The following is a 20259-nucleotide window of genomic DNA, read 5'->3' as shown; positions in this document are numbered from 1 at the left end:
AATCAGGACTTTTAGCGTGTATAGAGCTAGCATATCTCCACCAGACTCCATGTAAATAATCAGGACTTTTAGCGTGTATAGAGCCAGCATATCTCCACATGTAAATGGGTGAATTAAGGGTTTATTTCAATCAAACCAGGGTGGTGATTGTTGGAACAGTGGAAAGATGAACCAAGACGGCTTTTGATAATTTAATTTAGTTTCTGTCCACTTTGAATGAAGTGTGTTTTACGATGATAAAAGTCCTGATTATTTACATGGAGTCTGGTGGAGATATGCTGGCTCTATACACGCTAAAAGTCCTGATTATTATAGATTTGATGATAGATTTATTTTAAGTCTAACTTTCTCTGGGTATCTGATTCCATCCACTTTTGTCAGTCAGACACTTAGAATAATAATCTGAGTCTGTCAGCGGCAACAGAACTTTTAGTGGACGCTGACTGATGCTGAACATTTGTCCGTTAACGTTACATTGCAGATTGTTTCTCACTTAATACTGGACTGTCAAAGATTGGCGTTCCCATCAGTCACTTGGACACAAAAACATGGAGAAATAGAGGCTAAAATAAATACTGAAACTCTCCTTTAAACCAGTGAATGAACCGCAGATGATGATAATCTCTTAGCTGCTCCTTTCAGACGGAAAATCTGAAAAAAAAGAATGAAAGTTTTCTCCTCCCCCCTCTCCCCCCTCCTTTCTCCTTCTGTGTAAATCTCTCTGTTTCATTGTGCTGTGCTGCAGAGCGGCTCGACGAAGAGGAGGAGGAGGCCCAGGCCTGTTCCCATGGCAACTGCAGAGATGAGAATTCTTGCAGTGCAAGGGCTTTCATTTTCGTAATTGCTTCCTCTTTTCTCTGAACCTAAGCACCTTCTCTTTAGGGGGCGGCCTCCTCCTCCTCTTCGGCGTTGAGCAGCGAACACAACCTTGGACCACGGATTTCTTCTTCTCACTGAAAGGTGGACTGCCGTTGTTATCAATGATGCTGTCAGTCCTTATTAGGGATGCACCAAATCCAGATTTTTGGGGTTTCGGCTGAATCCTGAACCCCCTGGTTGAGATGGTGCTGACTCCTCCTCCCATCCTCAGTCCATGAACCCAGTAAACACATGAATGAAGTAAACAGGGACTGTCCTTCCTTTGCCGTACCTGAAGTTGCTGCATTCTGGCTGCTGTCTGGAGATTCCTTCATGCACAACTCGTATTCTTTCAGATGTTTCGTACCAGATGTTGTAACAGCGGCCATGTTGTGTATAGTTTAGGGTCCTCGCCACCACCAGACCAATCAGCGTTGAGCAGATTGAACATGTAGCTGGACTTGAATGGCCTTCTTTTGACTGAAAGTTCTGCCAAACAACAACTTGTTCTGCTCACCAGATCCATGTCCACTTCCTCACAGCCTGCTGCATTGAACGCTCCACCTACGTCAACACCTTCCCGTAATCAACGGCGCCGTCACTACGGCGACCAGCGTAGCGCACGTAGAGCAAGCGTAGGGTTCGGTTCGCTGGGAAACAATTCTAAGGTTCAGCAGAAACCAGAACCCCCGTCAAAAAGCCCAAATATTCAGCTGAAACTGAAGCCGAAACCTGGATTCCGTGCATCCCTGTATAAAAATGAATATATTTGATATAAGGCGTCAAAAAGGCGACAAAAAGGTGACAAAAAGGCGACAAAAAAGGTGTCAAAAAGGCGACAAAAATGTGACAAAAAGGCGACAAAAAGGTGACAAAAATGCCATAAAAAGGCGACAAAAAGGTTTTAGCTAAAGTTTAATATTCACTGTGTAACAGATGAAACGTGTGATGGAGCTTTATAACATGAGACACCATCACAACTGCTCTTTAATCTGATGCAAGGTTGAGAACATGGATATGAACGGGCAGCAATGAGTGCTTTTAATAGAGATGAAGATTTTAATAAGCGTGGATAACTGTAACGGTGAAAGACTAGGGGCCCTATTTCGACTATCTACGAACGCACCTGGCGCAGGTGCGTTTAGGGCGTGTCCAAATCCTCGTTTGCTAGTTTGACGGTGGAAAAATGGGTCTGTGTCCTGTCTGCATGGTTCATAAGGGTTGTAATTAGTGTTTTCATTAATCCATAGTTGTAGAGCGGATCTCTGCGGAGCACACGCTCCATCTGGTGTCCGGTGTCGCCAGTTTTATTGACTAAAGTGCAAACGTAGCCGTTAACGTAGAGTTTGTCCCGTCGCCACAGCGGTCTGACTTCCCCATCGTCTCCTCCTGAAACACGTGAAGCTATTTCATCTCATTTTCATCTTCTATTTCACTTTATAGCCTACATCGACTTGTGTTTCTTTTACATCTCGGCTTAATGTTGTACGCAAAGTCACCTGTCTTTATGAAAGGTGCAATATAAATTAAGTTTAGTATTCTTATTCTTATTATGATAAAAAAAAGGCACATAGTTTCAAAAACAATTTACCCAAAAGTACTCAGTTCTGTAACAATAAATAAAGTATACCAGCAGGTATTGGATAATTCAGGAAACTACAACAGAACAGTTACATTTCTGCAACTGTAACAAACACACAAGCCTTGTTTAAAATGCCATACATTTAGTTTAAAGTCTAGTCGCAACGTTTCTAAAACCACCAGAGCAAAAGTGTAGAAAGAAAATGATGCACAGGACATTTAGAGTATTTCTATTGGCTGGAACGCTGCAGCAACACAGACACACGACGTGATGTTTTTCTGACTTTAAAGAGGATTTCAAAGTGACAGATTGTAGATTTTTTTAAAGCCCAGTTCAGCTCTCGTTGGTTTCTACGTGTTCTATCTCCTGGGTTATATGTGAAGGCACACGCTGGATTACAGACACAAGTGTACACACACTGTTTACAGGGATCAGACAGCTCTGCACACGTCACTGCTCTCTGTGGTGAATAATATCGAAATCTGTTGTTCCTGCAGCCGCCAGCGGAGGGCGCTGCCCGAGGCCTGTCAGCTCTCTCTCTCTCTCTCTTCTCTCTCTCTCTCTCTCTCTCTCTCTGTCTCGTTGTGTATGCATGTGTGAGTGAGAGTCTGAGTGTGTGGGTGAATAAGCTGGGTTGATTTTAAATGTATAGGTTGTCATTTAGCTGTAAAGGTGTTTTTTATAAGTGTTTTTTATTAATGTTTCATTAAAGAACATCACAAGTCAAAAAGTCTCTCTCTGTCTCTCTCTCTATCTCTCTCTGTCTCTCTCTTTATCTCTCTGTCTCCTCCCCTCCCTCTCTCTCTCTATCTCCTTCTTTCTCCCTCTCTCTGTCTCTCTCTCTCTAACTCTCTGTCTCTCTCTCTCTCTCTCTCTCTCTCTCTCTCTCCCTCTCTCTTTCTGTGTCTCTCTATCCCTCTCTCTCTCTCCTCCCCTCCCTCTCTCTCTCTCTCCTTCTTTCTCCCTCTCTCTGTCTCTCCTCCCCTCTCTCTCTTTCCCTCCCTCTCCCTCTCTATCCCTCCCTCTCTCCCTCTCTCTCCGTTTCATTCATGCTCCGAGCTGAAGCCAAGAGATGAACTCTGAATGATAATGAGGTAAAGCTGAGAGGAGAGGCAGGCTGCGTTCACAAGCACCAACAACGTTTACATCTTCAACGCTTCTGTGTTAGCAATCAGGCCTCGTCCTCTATATAACGTGGATTTAATAAGTACAAGAACTTTATGAGACAAGGCTAAAAACATAAATCTAGCCTTATAAAGGCGCTGGAGTCCGGTAACGGTCCTGTTAATGCAATCAAGTTACAACCTCCACTCTTAAATGACTTCATTTCCTTACATTTGTCTAATTGTTGACACTGAAACTGATTATTATATGCATTTATAGTTGGAAGCAGCTGAAAACTGACATGTTGAAATGCATAAGTCACCTTGAGTCGCTATTAGAGGCGAGTTAACTGATGCCAACGTTAGAACTATTTCAGCTGGTGTAACCGTTAAAATGTTAGAACTAGTCTACATTTGGCGTACACGTAGCTGGGGCAGCCCGGTGCACAAACCTTCATAGCAAGTTTTAGAAAAAGGGTCAAGGCTCTAGGACATTTTTAGAAGGATTTTTTTTTTTGTACTCCCTAATTTTGCACACATATCATGTCGCCTCTGGAATAAATGTCCCAAAATTTTAATAGTTACAGTACCAGGACTGCCAAATGTCTAACGAAGGTTCAAATTTGACCGGCCAATCAATAGATTACAATTGTTGTTGTTTTTTCGGGCTGGTGAAGAAAGCAAATCTACCAGCCCACTTCTGTAGGAAAAGGTGGGGGAAAGTGTGTGTGTCTGTGTGTGTGTGTGTGTGTGTGTGTGTGTCTGTGTGTGTATGTGTGTCTGTATGTGTGTGTGTCTGTATCTGTGTGTGTTAGTGTGTGTGTTCGTGTGTGTGTGTGTGTGTGTCTGTGTGTGTCTGTGTGTGTGTCTGTGTGTGTGTGTGTGTGTGTGTCTGTATCTGTGTCTGTGTGTGTCTGTGTGTTAGTGTATGTGTTAGCGTGTGTGTGTGTGTGTGTTAGTGTGTGTGTCTGTGTGTGTTAGTGTATGTGTGCGTGTGTTAGTCTGTGTGTGTGTGTGTGTGTGTCTGTGTGTGTATGTGTGTTTCTGTGTGTGTGTTAGTGTGTGTCTGTGTGTGTGTGTGTGTGTGTATTAGTGTGTGTTTCTGTGTGTGTGTGTGTGAGTGTCTGTGTGTGTGTGTGTGTGTGAGATTGTATGTGTGTGTGTCTCTGTGTGTGTATATGTGTCTGTGTGTGTGTCTGTATCTGTGTTAGTGTGTGTGTTAGCGTGTGTGTGTTAGTCTGTGTGTGTGTGTGAGTGTGTGTGTCTGTGTGTGTGTGAGTGTCTGTGTGTGTGTCTGTGTGTGTTAGTGTGTTTGTGTGTGTCTCTCTCAGAGTTCACTGAAGTGCTGAAACAATGCAGCTATAATGTGTGCACTCATGCAGAGCAGCAATCCCATTACACCTCATTATTGATCTCCAAATTAGTGGCCAGGTGGTCTGAGGGACCCGCTACCCCCCCGCCACACACACACACACACACACACACACACACACACACACAGCGGCCAGGACGGCCTGTGATTGGCCGAGCCTTTATGACTCTTGATTGATGGAGGTAAGAAAAGCGCGGAAGCCTTTAGGAGGGCTTTGTTTTGGTTTATTGCCTCACACAGGCAGCTGGGTGAGGAGCCCTCCCTGACCCGCTCACCTCCACTGCAGGGGTGGAGTGTGGGGGGGGCGGCTTCTGGGGCTCCATTGCAGCAACCCTACCTATGTTATGTAACTTAAAAACAGAAACATCAGGCAGTTTCTGCCTCTCTTTAGGTGGCAGGAGTGAAAATGACTCATCCTCAACCATTTGTTGTGCTCTGGTTTCAGGATGATGAAGACACTTAGAGAACAGTTAGATACAAAACAGGATATTAAAAAATGACGACAAAGGCGACAAAAATTTAAAAAAAAAAATACGGCAAAAAAAACCTGACAATTGAATTTTATTTTGAAGGAAAAAAATGGCTAAAAAAATGGCTAAAAAGTTGGCAAAATATTTTAAAAAATTCAACAAAATGATGACATTTTTTTTTTTTTTTACCTCAAATGATGTGCAGATTTTTAGGCATTCTTTTATCAAATTCTTTTCTTGCAAAATAGTTCATGTGGCTTCCGTAAATAACTCCCCCGCTAGGCTTGAGCCCTGCTCTGCATCCCAACCACAGGCTCACACAGCAGCGCTGCAGCCAGCAGCCAATCAGAAACCTCCGAGGGGCGTTTGTCAGATCCTGATTTGACTCGACAAAACCACGAACGTCATGGAGCGCCGACGCTCCTCCCGCCCCGCGGCCTCTACACGCCACGTCACCGCCAAGCCTCTCAACGTCAGACTCAAAATGCCACATTAACATCTTTATTATTACTATTAATATAATAATCTCTGCACGGTGAACATGCTCTTTATAATGTGAATATAAACACACAACACTGTTCAGCTTTTAAATCAGACGTATTTCACACATTCTCTTATTGTAAATGTTTCTAATTTCTATCTTTATGATTCTTGACTTTTGTAGAATTTTGCAGAAGAAAGACAAATTCTTTAAAACCTGAATGGCAATATACCTTTTTAATATACCGTTCTGCATCGTAGTATTCTCTTATACTCTTCACACATGATGGATGTATTAGAACAACAATTACACTCTTACATAAGCAGAAAAAATAAGAAATCAATTATTTTTCGAACAAGAGCTGCCAACGCAACTTGCTGTCAGTGTGTTTACACGCAGTTTAAATAAACTATTCTATTCGGGTTAAGGCAGTACCCCGATTTCTCAAACACCATGTAATCAACCTTAGCCCGGTTCAAATCGGAGTTCTCATGACCCGGTTAACAGAGGTAGGGAACTATATATATAGATATATAAATGTCATTTAAATAAAAAATAGACAACTGTATTTTTTCAGAGCTAGCAGAGATCTAATGTTAGCAAACAGCTGTTACATTGGGGTAAAACTACTTCAAAGGGGATTGTTTTCTGTGCTTAATAACGTGGTATTGGACCGGTGCATAGGCTGGCGTACTTGCCGATTCCAATTTAGGCATTATCGGTATCGGAAACAGCACGGTGGCCCAGTGGTTAGTGCTGTGGCCTCGCAGCAAGAAGGTTCTGGGTTCGAATCCGGGCCTTTCTGTGTGGAGTTTGCATGTTGTCTGTGTGGGTTTTCTGGTTTCCCCCACCAATAAAAATATGTTTTCCTCCATAACTAGCTGATATGTGGTGATTGGTCTGGCGTTGTATGGCTGCCATGCATTAGTGGTGTTAGAGAGCAGTCCCCACCCCCCCAAAAAGCACTTTGAGTGTCTATGATAAAGCTCTATATAAATGTAATAAAATAAATAATAATATTTAAGTCCATATCTTAAATTAAAACGTTTTCTTGCATACATAACCTAAAGGAATATTGATCAAACTGTGTGCGAGATTTATTCTAATCGTCCTAAACTGAACTGAACAGTTTTAAACAGGAACTAAACAGCTGCACACACTGGGATGGATGTCTTCTCTGGGTTGGAACCTCATTAAAGTCATGCTCTCCGTATCGAAATACAAAAAGAGAGAAATGAGCTTTCTTCTCTGTCTTCATGCAGCTTTTGAAGAAAATCTATTTTAAGGTTTTCGGCTATGTACACGTGGGAGGGAGGGAGAGTAAGCTGGAGCCGGGGCTGAAGCCCTCCTCTCTCCACTGGGCTGTAATTACAGTAATTGGAGTCTGATTGGTTGGTGCGCTCTGATCGTGTGGGTGGAGGGTGGTGCGCGTACGAGTGCGCAGGGGAAGACGAGCGCGCCTGAATCTAACGCACATCGGGAGGTCAGGTCAGAAAACACCAAGCAAAAATTCAGATTTGTCTTCAGCTTTTCAAGCTTTTCCAAACCAGAAGGTGTGTCAAATTTGAATAAAGATTTCCATTATTGTTGTGTTTGTCTGTGACGTGTTTTGTTGTGTTTGTACTGTCTGGTGTGTTTGTTGTATTATCTGTCTGAAGTATGTTGTGCTGTGTTGTTGTTGTGTTGTTTGTGTACTGTCTATTATGTTGTGTGTGTATGTCTGGAGTGTATTTTGTTGTATTGTATGCGGTATGTTGTGTGTGTACTGTAGAGGTGTGTTGTATTGGTATTGTTGTGTGCTGTCGTATGTTGTGTGTGTATCTCGATTATGTTGGTTGTACTGTTGGAAGTTTGTTGTGTGTTATTGCTTTGTCTGAGTGTGTTGTTATTTTGTGTACTGTTGTTTTGTTGTGTGTGTTACTGTCTGAGTGTGTTGTGTGTTGTACTGTCTGGGTGTGTTGTGTGTTTTATGTATGTTGGTATGTTTTTGTGTATGTTAGGTGTGTTTTTTGTGTACTGTTGGAAGTGTGTTGTGTTATGTGTACTGTCTGTGTGTTGTTATTATTACTGTATGTTTGTGTGTATTGTTTTTTGTTGTTTGTGTGTACTGTAGGTATGTTGTGTTGTTGTGTACTGTCTGTGTTGTGTGTGTTGTTAATTATGTTGTGTGTTTTACTGTTGAGTTGTTGTTTGGTATTGTTTTGGGTGTGTGTTGTGTTATTTAGTGTATTATTATTACTGTCTGAGTGTGTTTGTGTGTATTATTATTATTTGTTAGTATGTTGTGTTGTTATTATTGCTGTTTGAGTGTGTTGTGTGTGTACTGTCTAGTGTGTTGTATTATTATGTTAGTATGTTGTGTGTGTACTGTCTAGGTGTTAGTTGTGTATTCTGTCTAGGTATGTTGTGTGTGTACTGTCTGAGTGTGTTGTGTGTGTACTGTCTGAGTGTGTTGTGTGTGTACTGTCTGAGTGTGTTGTGTGTGTACTGTCTGAGTGTGTTGTTTTTTGTGTGTACTGTCTGAGTGTGTTGTGTGTGTACTGTCTGAGTGTGTTGTGTGTGTACTGTCTGAGTATGTTGTGTGTGTACTGTCTGAGTGTGTTGTGTGTGTACTGTCTGAGTGTGTTGTGTGTGTACTGTCTGAGTGTGTTGTGTGTGTACTGTCTGAGTGTGTTGTGTGTGTACTGTCTGAGTGTGTTGTGTGTGTACTGTCTGAGTGTGTTGTGTGTGTACTGTCTGAGTGTGTTGTGTGTGTACTGTCTGAGTGTGTTGTGTGTGTACTGTCTGAGTGTGTTGTGGTTTTATGTTGTGTTTGTGCTGTCTGATTGTGTTGTGTTGTACTGTCTGAGTTTTTGTGTTGTGTGTGTACTGTCTAGGTATGTTTGTGTGTGTACTGTAATTGTGTGTTGTTTGTGTGTACTGTCTGAGTGTGTTTTTGTGTGTACTGTCTGTGTGTTGTGTGTGTACTGTCTGAGTGTGTTGTGTGTGTACTGTCTGAGTGTGTTGTGTATGTTGTGTGTGTACTGTCTGAGTGTGTTGTGTGTGTACTGTGTTGTGTGTGTACTGTCTGAGTGTGTTGTGTGTGTACTGTCTGAGTGTGTTGTGTGTGTTGTGTGTGTACTGTCTGAGTGTGTTGTGTGTTTACTGTTGTATTGTTTAGTATATATACAGTATATATGTATATATATAGGAGTGCACCTCTAATAACCTGGAAGTATGACCACTGGGCTACTATAAGAGGAGGGAGCAGCAGTGATCCAGGCCAGCTGTTCCAGATGCTGTTACCTGTGAGGGAGACAGCTCTCCGGCTCTCCTGCTGCTGAACGGGTGGACGCCGGCGGCCGCCACCCTGCCGCCCGTCTGGAGGTTGATGGGGGACGTCTGCAGCGACTCCGAGCTCGCCGCCTTCTGTCCGTTAATGTGTGCGGTCACCATGGAAACGGGAGCTTTGGCCGGCACCACGGAGATGGCGATGCCCTGGCTGGGAGGCTTGATGAGAGACAGCGGCTTAGTCGACGCTACAGGACAACTTCTGACCGCCAGCTTCTGCACACACACACACAAGACACAAACTATTATTATTATTATTATTATTATTATATTATAAAAAAAAAAAATGTTTATGACAATGCATCATTTATTTCAAACAACATACAAAAGAATTGACAAAAAAAACATTAAATGCACGACACAAAAGTAGCTCACTATGACAAAAAGAAAAAGCAAGAATAAGCAGAATGAATAAATTCTCTTTGTCTGAAAGAGAGAAGGGAGGAAGCAAAATGCTTTTTGGGTCTTTTACCCTTTTTGAAATGTCCGTACCTTTTATATCTTTAATTACAAAAATCTATCGTTTCTCAACACGCAGGGTTAAGGCATGGTGTTTGAGAAATCGGGGTACTGCATATATCGATATTATATCGATATCGTGATATGAGACTAGATATCGTCTTAGATTTTGGATATCGTAATATGGCATAAGTGTCTTTTCCTGGTGTTAAAGGCTGCATTACAGTAAAGTGATGTCATTTTCTGAACTCACCAGACTGTTCTAGCTCTTCTATTATTTGCCTTTACCCACTTAGTCATTATATCCACATTACTGATGATTATTGATCTAAAATCTCATTTTGTGAAAGCAACAATAGTCAATACTACAATATCGTCTCTGTATCGATATCGAGATATTTGGTCAAAAATATTGTGATATTTGATTTTCTCCATATCGCCCAGCCCTATGTATATATATATATATATATATCAGCGTTAGAGCTGCAAAGATCAATTGATTAGTTGTCAACTAGTGAAGGAATCCCCAACTATTTTGATTCGATTCATCAATTTGAGTCATTTTTTATGAAAAGAAACTACATTTATTTTGCTTTAATCTTGTTAAATATGAATATTGTTCTAGTGTCTTCTCTCCTCTGGGAAAGGAAACTGAATATCTTTGAGTTGTGGACAAAACAAGACATTTGAGGACGTTTGTCTTGGGTTTTTTGGGAAACAACTGATCCACATTTTCCACCATTTTCTGACATTTTAGAGACCAAACACCTAATCCATTCATCCAGAAACTAATCCACAACATTAATCGACCACGATGACAGTAAAACGTTAGTTACAGCCGTACTCAAAAATACAACAACATGTTTGGTTCAAACTTTAAAAAACAAAACATCTATCGATGCTTTGTAAATATGTATATATGTAACAAACAGATTTACCTCGGCAATGTTCAACCTTTTCAGCATTTAACTCTCCTACCACTGAGTTTGCGCAGCCTGCAGCCAATAAAAAAAGCAGCTCTACTGTGTCTCTATTTGACTCTAATGTGAAAACAGAGAATCAGTCTGAGAGACACACTGCTGCTGTCCTACAGTCCAACCCACCAGAACACACACACACACACACACACACACACACACACACACACACACACACACCCCTCCCCCACCCATCCTCCTCCTCTTCAGTCTGGAAAAGAAAAATGCATCTTCCAAAGCCGATATAAGTACATCTCGCTTTCCCCTTCACTTCACCCTCGCACCGCTGAAGAGAACAGGCTCTCTAAATATTTTATATTCCATCCCACTGTCCCCTCTCATCCCGACGCTGCCTTTTTATATGCTTTTTATTATTTTTTTTATGGACTCCAGTGTGTTTGTGTGGGTGAGGGGAGGGGAGGGGAGGGATTTCTTTTTCTCTGGCAGACAGTTTGTGCATTTGCACAAAAAAAAAGAAGTTAAAACATGATTTTTTCAAAGGATTTAAGTGCAGGCGACATGGCGTCCAGTTTGAAAGCATTTTCAGGCCCGAGTGTCCTTGCTCGCCGGCAGTTATTACCTTGTAAATACATCAGCAACGAGGCCAGCTCGCTTTGATAAGCAACATGAAATGCAAAGGAAGGAGTAAGTAGAGTACATGTATACGTTTGAAGGAAAAAGTTTCCAAATCGCCACAAAAAAAAAGAGACTCTGAAGAATTCATCCAAACCAGCTGATTAACAGCTGAAATGGGAAAAAACACACACACAAAAAAGCCTCCCATTAGAGCGCTCTATTATCCAGCAGAGGGCTGTGAGGGAGGTGGGGGGAGCAAGTGAAGGAAACAAGGGGGTGAAGTCGGGGGGGTGGGGGGCCTCGCTGCTGCATTACTAATCAGGTAGTCCACCTTAAAACAGAAGCTGGAGGCTCTGATTGTTACCATTGCACCTTTCAGCTCTTTTTCCACACCGTAGTATGTAGCATGTCTGTGTGCCTATGTGTATAAGATGTGTATAAGCTATTGGACACCTTAATTTCCTTCGGGATAAATAAAGTATCTCTATCTCTTTAAGGTGGACTAGAAGTGTTATTTAAAGGGTAACTACTGTTTTTTTCAACCCTATGTCCCCATGTTTTTGTGTCTTTGACATTGGTCCGGTATTTAGCGAGATCGCTGCAGTCAGCAGCAGAGAAACAAGCTACAGTGTAAGTTAATGAACCTAGGGGTTAATAATTCTTCTAAGTAGCCACCCTTTGCTTTTTTTATTAATAAGGGAAAAACTTCCACTAATGAACCCTGACAAAGCACACCTGTGAAGGTAAAACCATTTCAGGTGACTACCTCATGAAGCTCATTGAGAGAACACCAAGGGTTTGCAGAGTTATCAAAAAAAGCAAAGGGTGGCTACTTTGAAGAATCTAAAATATAAGACATGTTTTCAGTTATTTCACACTTTTTTGTTAAGTACATAATTCCATATGTGTTCATTCATAGTTTTGATGCCTTCAGTGAGAATCTACAATGTAAATAGTCATGAAAATAAAGAAACACATTGAATGAGAAGGTGTGTCCAAACTTTTGGCCTGTACTGTATTTGGGATACAGCTGCTTATCTTTGGTCATTTTAAATGTAGGGGTCTCTTCTGTAACAGAAACACCTTCGTCATCCAATAATCATTTAAAAAGGCACGAGACTAAGTCTGTTTCTTATTGTCAACAAATCCAATAAAAAGACTCAAATAAAAAGTTGACGGAAAATGTCTCCAATCCCAGAATTTTTATACATTTACATTTAAAAAAAATGGAAACTTAAAGTTGTCATAATTAAACAGAAGTTGCTCTAAAAGACGTCTAAGTCTTCCACTAACGTAAGGTAAACCTGCTGACTGTGTGAGAAGGTTTCGACGAAGACAAACACATTTTTGGTAACAACTGATTTCACAGTCGAAGCCTCTCAAAAGCTCACGAGTGCAGCATTAACCCCCCCAGACCCCTCCTGCATTCATTCACATGTTGTTTTTTATTAATACCCTCCTCAACAATGGGGAGCGCGGTGGGGGCCTCCATTGTTTCAGGGGATCAATGTAATCCACGGGCGGCCGAGACAGCCTCCTGCTTCGGGACCCAGGGGCCGCCGCTCGCCATTCAGCGTTCGCCGGAGCCGGGGGTTAGCGCTCATTGTCTCAAAGGTCACTCGTTTAAAGCCTCTCCAGACTGGAGAGCTGAGACTCGCCCCTCTCCTGGAGAGAGAGAGCCGCGCGGAAAGTGAACGAACACACTGAACGTGATGACAGCAGGTATCGCAGGGACACACTGAAGACCTTTTTAAAGCCACCGGGAATTAAGATTTTTTTTAAATGAAATACACTACGCTTCAGGCTAGACGCCACACACAAGCTGCAAGATATGAGGAAAATAAGCGATAATGTTGTCGTTTATCAAGAAATACTCGCGATAAATACAAGAACCCTCTTGAAACTAAAAGGAATTATTATTTCAAACGATGAATCGGCTTTTTGAGCGTCTAAACATGCTGAAATATTCAACAAAATGTGCACATGCATCATAGGGTTGGGGGGTGGGGTGGGGGAATCGATACAGCAGAGTATCGCAATATTTTCTGTGTAATACTCTACTGATACACAGACGCCAAGTATTGATCTATTATTATATATGTGTTGGTAATTTTGTCTGCTTGACAATCCCCATTTTGCAGCAATAAAATTAAAGTGAGATGAACAAACAGAGACATGTGTCTTTTTAGATGAAACAGATGTTGACAAAGTTTCCTTTTGGGGACATCATTTAAAATTGGGAAAAATTTGAAGTTGGAAAAAAGGTAATGAATTGCAGGATATTGCAATATGTTTAAAATCGCAATAATATCGTATCGTGACATATGTATCGTGATTATATCGTATCGTGAGGCCTCTGGGGATTCCCACCCCTAATGCATCAGGCCTGGTGAAACGTCTTATATTTTAGGGGTTTTTGGAAATAGGGGTGCAAAAACGGCTCCTGTCTTTGTGAGACAGAGCTGACAAACTTAACCTTCGGGTCTAATTTGACCCGTTTTCTAAATGTCTATATCAGAAATATGGGTTTCTTTGTCACTACCTAATTGTAATTACCCAAAAATAACACAGATGATTCCATACTACGCGCTTTGCAAGTACGACAAAAGATCGGATCTCTACTTTCAGCGATTTTTAGGTGTTTTATTCAATTTTTTAGCATTTGAAAAAACTAAATCTAAATGTTTTGAAACAGTATCCTGACTGAACGTTGACATATACCAGTCTGTGACTATCCTTCCTTTAATATTAGTCTAAATAATTCTTAATTTCTGCTTTTTTTATCTCCAGGATTAGGTATAATTTCCTATAAATGAGGTTTATTGAGCATTAATTCCAAAAATAAGTGTAAAACTAGTAATAAGTTGGTGTTAGTGGTGTTAATACATTGTAGTTAAAGGAAGTGTAAGGGGGAAAAAGGGGCCAAGAACATTGAAAAAAGCACCAAAAGGGTCGAAAACGAGACAAAAACGTCAGGAAAAGTGAAAAATGTCAGTATTGATGACAAGTGCACGGTCCAATGGAAGTGTTAAGCATTTAGTAGAACATCTGTGCTTTTATTTTGGTGTTTTCTAAATGACATTTGGGGCCGGCTGCCAAACAGCATCATCCCTGAGACCTCCAGAATCACACAAGTGCCTGTGAGGGAGAACTTGATTGCACAAACACGCCATTACAGCCCTTCAGGTATGGATTTTTCAGACTCTAATGTACGCAAGAAACACCACAGAAACAAATAGAGTGGCTCTAATCCTTTGACACATTTGTCTTGTCCAACACCGAGCAGAGTCATCTGTTGAAAGGTGCTTCTTCTTATTCTTTCCGCACAAATAAAAAGAAAAAGACTCTCGAGAAGTGATCTTACACTTTGTTCGGCATTTATGTGACCCTGGAGAGCTCTGTGCAAACGTGTCTGAAATCAATCTGCTAAAGCTATGAGACAGATCCAGTGTTTTCACTAGCTTTGTGGAAGAATTAGGTACGCGTATCTGGCAGGGGGGGGCGAAAAAAAGAAGTAATTTCCCCCCCATACATTTTGTTTCTCTTTGTGAGATGTCTCTTTGTAGAGTTTTGCGTCTCTTTATAGTGGTCTTGTGTCTCTTTTGGGTCATTTTTGGGTCTCTTTGTGGTGTTTTGCGTCTCTTTGTAGTGGTCTTGTGTCTCTTTTGGGTCATTTTTGGGTCTCTGTGGTCATTTGGCGTCTCTTGTAGTCTGTTTGTGTCTCATTGTGGTTTTTTTTTGTCTCTTTGTAGTGGTCTTGTGTCTCTTATGGGTCATTTTTGGGTCTCTGTGGTCATTTGGCATCTCTTGTAGTCTGTTTGTGTCTCTTTGTGGTGTTTTGCGTCTCTTTGTAGTGGTCTTGTGTCTCTTTTGGGTCATTTTTGGGTCTCTGTGGTCATTTGGCATCTCTTGTAGTCTGTTTGTGTCTCTTTGTGGTGTTTTGCGTCTCTTTGTAGTGGTCTTGTGTCTCTTTTGGGTAATTTTTGGGTCTCTGTGGTCATTTGGCGTCTCTTGTAGTCTGTTTGTGTCTCTTTGTGGTGTTTTGCGTCTCTTTGTAGTGGTCTTGTGTCTCTTTTGGGTAATTTTTGGGTCTCTGTGGTCATTTGGCATCTCTTGTAGTCCGTTTGTGTCTCTTTGTGGTAGTTCTGCGTCTCTTTTGGACCGTTATTATCACCATAACTGTGTCTAAAAACGGACAAGCTAGAGCAGTTAATGAATCAATAACACACAAAAAAGCTTAAATAAAAAACTTAAAGCTACAGAAGTCTAACGACAATCATTAGATCTGAGAAAAGTCTCTTCATTCAGTTACATTCATTAGACTCAGGTGCTGTCCAAACCAGCTCGTGGGCTGCACCTGAACCTTATTCTAGCAGTGAAAACCCTGACATCATTGGTGGACCACGCTGGAAGTACCTTTGTGTTAGCCTGGATGCCAGCCGAACCCAACAGCCAGCCCACAACATTTTAGGTCGGGAAGTTCGGTCTGGACTTGAGCCGTTGTGGAGCAACTATGCTCGAACCAGAGCTGTTCGGACCAATCAGATTGTCAGGGCGGGCTTTATACGATGATGATGGAGATCTGAGTAGGGTTGGGTACCGTTTGGATTTTTACGATTCCGATGCCTAACCGGTACTTTTAAAACAATTCCGATTCCTAAACCGATTCTTGAAAAACTGAAAAATGACCTCAAAGAAAGGCTGTTTTATGGAGTTTTTTTTAAATTGAAAATTATTTAAATGTAACAATATATTAACGTTTTAAAGTACTTAAATATATAAGTAAACCTAAGTCACCTAACACACAACTACAATAATATAATAAATAACAGTTACACTATTAACAAGTAACAACAAAATAAATGGTGTTGAGTTGCTATGCCAACTAGCTTCAAACTTTAGCAGCTCTTTTGCAGAAAAATGACCATATTTGCCTTCTCTGGCGAGATACTACACCTCTCCTGACTTATGGCATGTCCTGCACGGGAGAAAACTCTCAGATGGTGTCCAAGAGGTCTGTACACACACCCAGGTATGAATTTGAAAGGGCAGACGATTTGGGGAGGCTGTCTCACCTCCCCCCACCACCAGGCCACAGGGTCTTGTCCTGAACGATAGACCAGCAGAGCAAGTGTAACATGTTTACTAGCGATCAGGTGCAGTCAGTGAATGGTTAATGTGCTTTTACGTCCGTTTTGGTGAGCCCAGAGGGGAAAATATGGCATTTTAAAAGTAGCCTACATTTACGGTAGACTACAGAGAAAGTGTGATATTTTTACGTTTCGGAGCGTGTATCTATCAGCAGGGATAGTAGTAGAGTAGAGTGCATGGTGGAGAATAGCGCGGACACGCTTCACACCGCGAGCGGCCACTCGGCAGAAAAGGGAGAAAGAAAAAAGAGGCTGCCGCTGTCCGGAGCGACAGAGGGAAAATATTTCAGTTGGAACCGAAATTAGGAACCGAAATTTGCGTAGTGGAACCGGGTTTCGGTACCCAACCCTACAGATGATCAACAGTAACGTAATCAACCATGTCACCAAAGAGCGCTTGGGTTGAATTTGTTTACAACGCCGTTGCTCTGATTGGTTGTAGGTCTATCTGTTGCTCTGATTGGTTGTAGGTCTATCTGTTGCTCTGATTGGTTGTAGGTCTATCTGTTGCTCTGATTGGTTGTAGGTCTATCTGTTGCTCTGATTGGTTGTAGGTCTATCTGTTGCTCTGATTGGTTGTAGGTCTATCTGTTGCTCTGATTGGTTGTAGGTCTATCTGTTGCTCTGATTGGTTGTAGGTCTATCTGTTGCTCTGATTGGTTGTAGGTCTAAATGTTGCTTTGATTGGTTGTAGGTCTATCTGTTGATCTGATTGGTTGTATGTCTATCCGTTGCTCTGATTGGTTGTAGGTCTATCTGTTGCTCTGATTGGTTGTAGGTCTATCTGTTGCTCTGATTGGTTGTAGGTCTATCCGTTGCTCTGATTGGTTGTAGGTGTATCTGTTGCTCTGATTGGTTGTATGTCTATCCGTTGCTCTGATTGGTTGTAGGTGTATCTGTTGCTCTGATTGGTTGTATGTCTATCTGTTGCTCTGATTGGTTGTAGGTCTATCTGTTGCTCTGATTGGTTGTAGGTCTATCTGTTGCTCTGATTGGTTGTAGGTCTATCTGTTGCTCTGATTGGTTGTATGTCTATCTGTTGCTCTGATTGGTTGTAGGTCTATCTGTTGCTCTGATTGGTTGTAGGTCTATCTGTTGCTCTGATTGGTTGTAGGTCTATCTGTTGCTCTGATTGGTTGTAGGTCTATCCGTTGCTCTGATTGGTTGTAGGTCTATCTGTTGCTTTGATTGGTTGTAGGTCTATATGTTGCTCTGATTGGTTGTAGGTCTATCCGTTGCTCTGATTGGTTGTAGGTCTATCCGTTGCTCTGATTGGTTGTAAGTCTATCCAATTGAGTGCAGAGGCATTTTCTTTCCTGGTTGGGTTGAAACACGCCCCCATAATCACAGCCCAATCTGAGTATGACCACCTCAGGCTACCGTTGTGTACCTAAAAGGGTACAAATGCTTGTTACAAGAGAGGTACCCTTCTCTTTCATTTGATACCCTCAAATTAGTCAAAAGGTATAACCTCCTAAAAAACAATACTGTACTCTTAAGGGAACATACTTAAAAGTGTACCTAGTCAGTACACAAAATTCAGTCTCCTGGTGAGCTGGTCAACATCTGCACGGCTTTCTACGTCACTAGCCGAAACGAGCTCGCTAACCGCAACCATTAGCATGCTAGCACTAGCATGCTAGCTCGTTCTCAATAGCAAAGCACTGCTACAACACACACTAGTTCACCATAATCTCCAAAAGAACTACTTCCATGTGCTCCCTGGTTTAGAAGAAGTCTCCCAGCTGATCCTGCCTTGGAACTGACTGAAGTTGGAGAAACAGCCTTTCTTTTACTGTCTATGGAGCTAGCTGACATGAGCTACGATCTGAGCTACTGAGCATGTGCGAGTGCAATCAAAGATAGTACAGAAGAAGAGAGGTCTCACTCTGTAGCTAAAACAGAGACCTGAACACAGGGTGAAAAGAGGAGCTGCAGCAATGTGCAGTACAACAAAAATATGGTGTTTTTTGAAAATTAAACCATGTAAACCTATTCTGGTACAACCTTAAAATACAATTATGAACCTGAAAATGAGCATAATATGGGCGCTTTAACAACGAGCCATTTTGTCCCTGTAGAGTTAAATTAGACGCAGTGGCTTTCATCAGCGTCCACTCGCCGCTCACCTTTCATCCATACAAGGTCGCTCTAATGACGACTGGATGCCGTGATGATGAGGGGGTAATGGGACTTTCTGATTCATGCCCAATTTTCTGCAGCTAGAGCTGATTCGGTCCATTCTCCGAGTCCGAGCTGGTGCACATCAAAGTCGTGAAAATCACCAACACATTTGTGTACTTGAGCTTTAAAAATGCATCTGTCTGTGTCTTAAGTTCATTGACAAGTACAAACAATCTAGAAAAGCCTAAATATTCTTGAAAAAGTGGAAATGTGCTTAATTACAAAGCCATCCTTTTGCTAATCACTCATTCGGGTATTTGCATTTTCTAAACTAGGTTGTTACTACACTGTCACTGTGATGTTAGTTGGTCATTGTTAGGGCATTCATTATTGTTATGGTGAGTTCTGGATTACTGTTAAGGCATTAACTGGTGGTTGTTTTAAGGGGTTTGTGGTAGTTGCTACTGAGGTTTTCTAGGGTGTTTTTGGGGGGTGTTTTCTAGGGTGTTTTTGGGGGGTGTTACCATGTGGTTGCTAAGTGGTTTCAGATCTTTAAATCATTGCCCATATGTCTGAATTTTTCAGCGACGCTAATAGGTCCGGTGTTGTGCTCGTTGTTAGCTACCTACCTCCATGAATAGCGACAGAAAAATGGGCATATAAGTGGAGAGGAGTGTTAAGGAGTTAAAGGTGCTGGAGGTAGGATTGTGAAGATCCAGGACTTAGCCAAAAAATGTGAACGTCGACAACTTCTCAGTCCCTCCCCCCCTTTCTGCTAAAGCCCGAAACGGTCTCCTAAGCCCCTCCCCCCACAAGGGAGAGCTGTGCACGATAGAGCGCGTGTGAAGAGGGGGAAGGGGAGGAAACCTATCTGCAGGGGGGAGGGGAGGACGCTATGAATGCGTGTGCATGAGCAGTGATTGACACACAGTTAGACACGCCCCCCCCTGGCCCTGATTGGTGCATCTGAACAGGGAGCTGTGAATTTTTGCAAATTGCACTCCAGGCTGTAGGTGGAGCCAGAGGAGCTGGATACATAGGGTCAGTTTCAGCATGAGTTTGACGCAGCAGTACAGGTTGCTGTTAGTCGACTTACAGACCTGAAAAACTCTTAAATCGACAAATTTGAAGCTCCTAACAACCGCCTCTGTGTTGAATGCCACAGGCGGGAACATGCCCGGATTATCCATAAGGGCACTTGGGCCAGTGCCCAGGCGCACCAACCATTCACAACCAGTGGGGGGGGGGGGCACCACATGACACAAGTTTTAACAATATTTTCCGTAAATTGTTCTATTATTCACTTGAAATTGTTGAAAGGCCATACATTACTCGTTTATGAACACTAATTTCACAATAATAATAACAATAAATTATAAATAAATCAATATTACATGACCACTATCACTCCCCTCCCCAATCTGTCAGAGTTGAGTTGGTCCACATCCAAAAGTACGCCCAAATGTATCATTTGGGGGATGGTACCCCCCTCAAATTTTGAAGTATAGTGTCTTAATACATTGTCTTAATATGGGTCTGAGCGGGAAGGATACGTAACTCGCTATTGATGGTTAAATTAACGTTTACATCTTTCAGACACACTGTAGCCTGATCAGAGTCAGAAGGCGGACTCTAACTGCAAGAAACATGGGTTGAAAAAGGAGGTTGCGCTTCAACAATGGAGATACTTGGCTGACTTGAGTGCTAAACCCAAAATCCAACAGGCATGTTCCAAAACGTAAAGCAAAGCTAACACATCTCAGGTTACCAAGTTAAG

General features: G+C 42.0%; 1 protein-coding gene across 1 annotated transcript in view; it reads right to left on the bottom strand.

The window, feature by feature from the left end:
* Positions 1 to 20259, bottom strand: part of phf21b (PHD finger protein 21B) — a 154702-nt gene that overhangs the window by 24271 nt on the left and 110172 nt on the right. The window contains 1 exon segment of the mRNA XM_039792162.1: positions 9152 to 9412. Within this exon segment, the coding sequence (XP_039648096.1) occupies positions 9152 to 9412 (261 nt within the window).

The sequence above is a fragment of the Perca fluviatilis genome, chromosome 23 (genome assembly GCF_010015445.1).
Source record: "Perca fluviatilis chromosome 23, GENO_Pfluv_1.0, whole genome shotgun sequence".
NCBI classification, from domain to species: Eukaryota; Metazoa; Chordata; class Actinopteri; order Perciformes; family Percidae; genus Perca; species Perca fluviatilis.
This window is presented reverse-complemented; position numbering and strand designations above follow the sequence as displayed.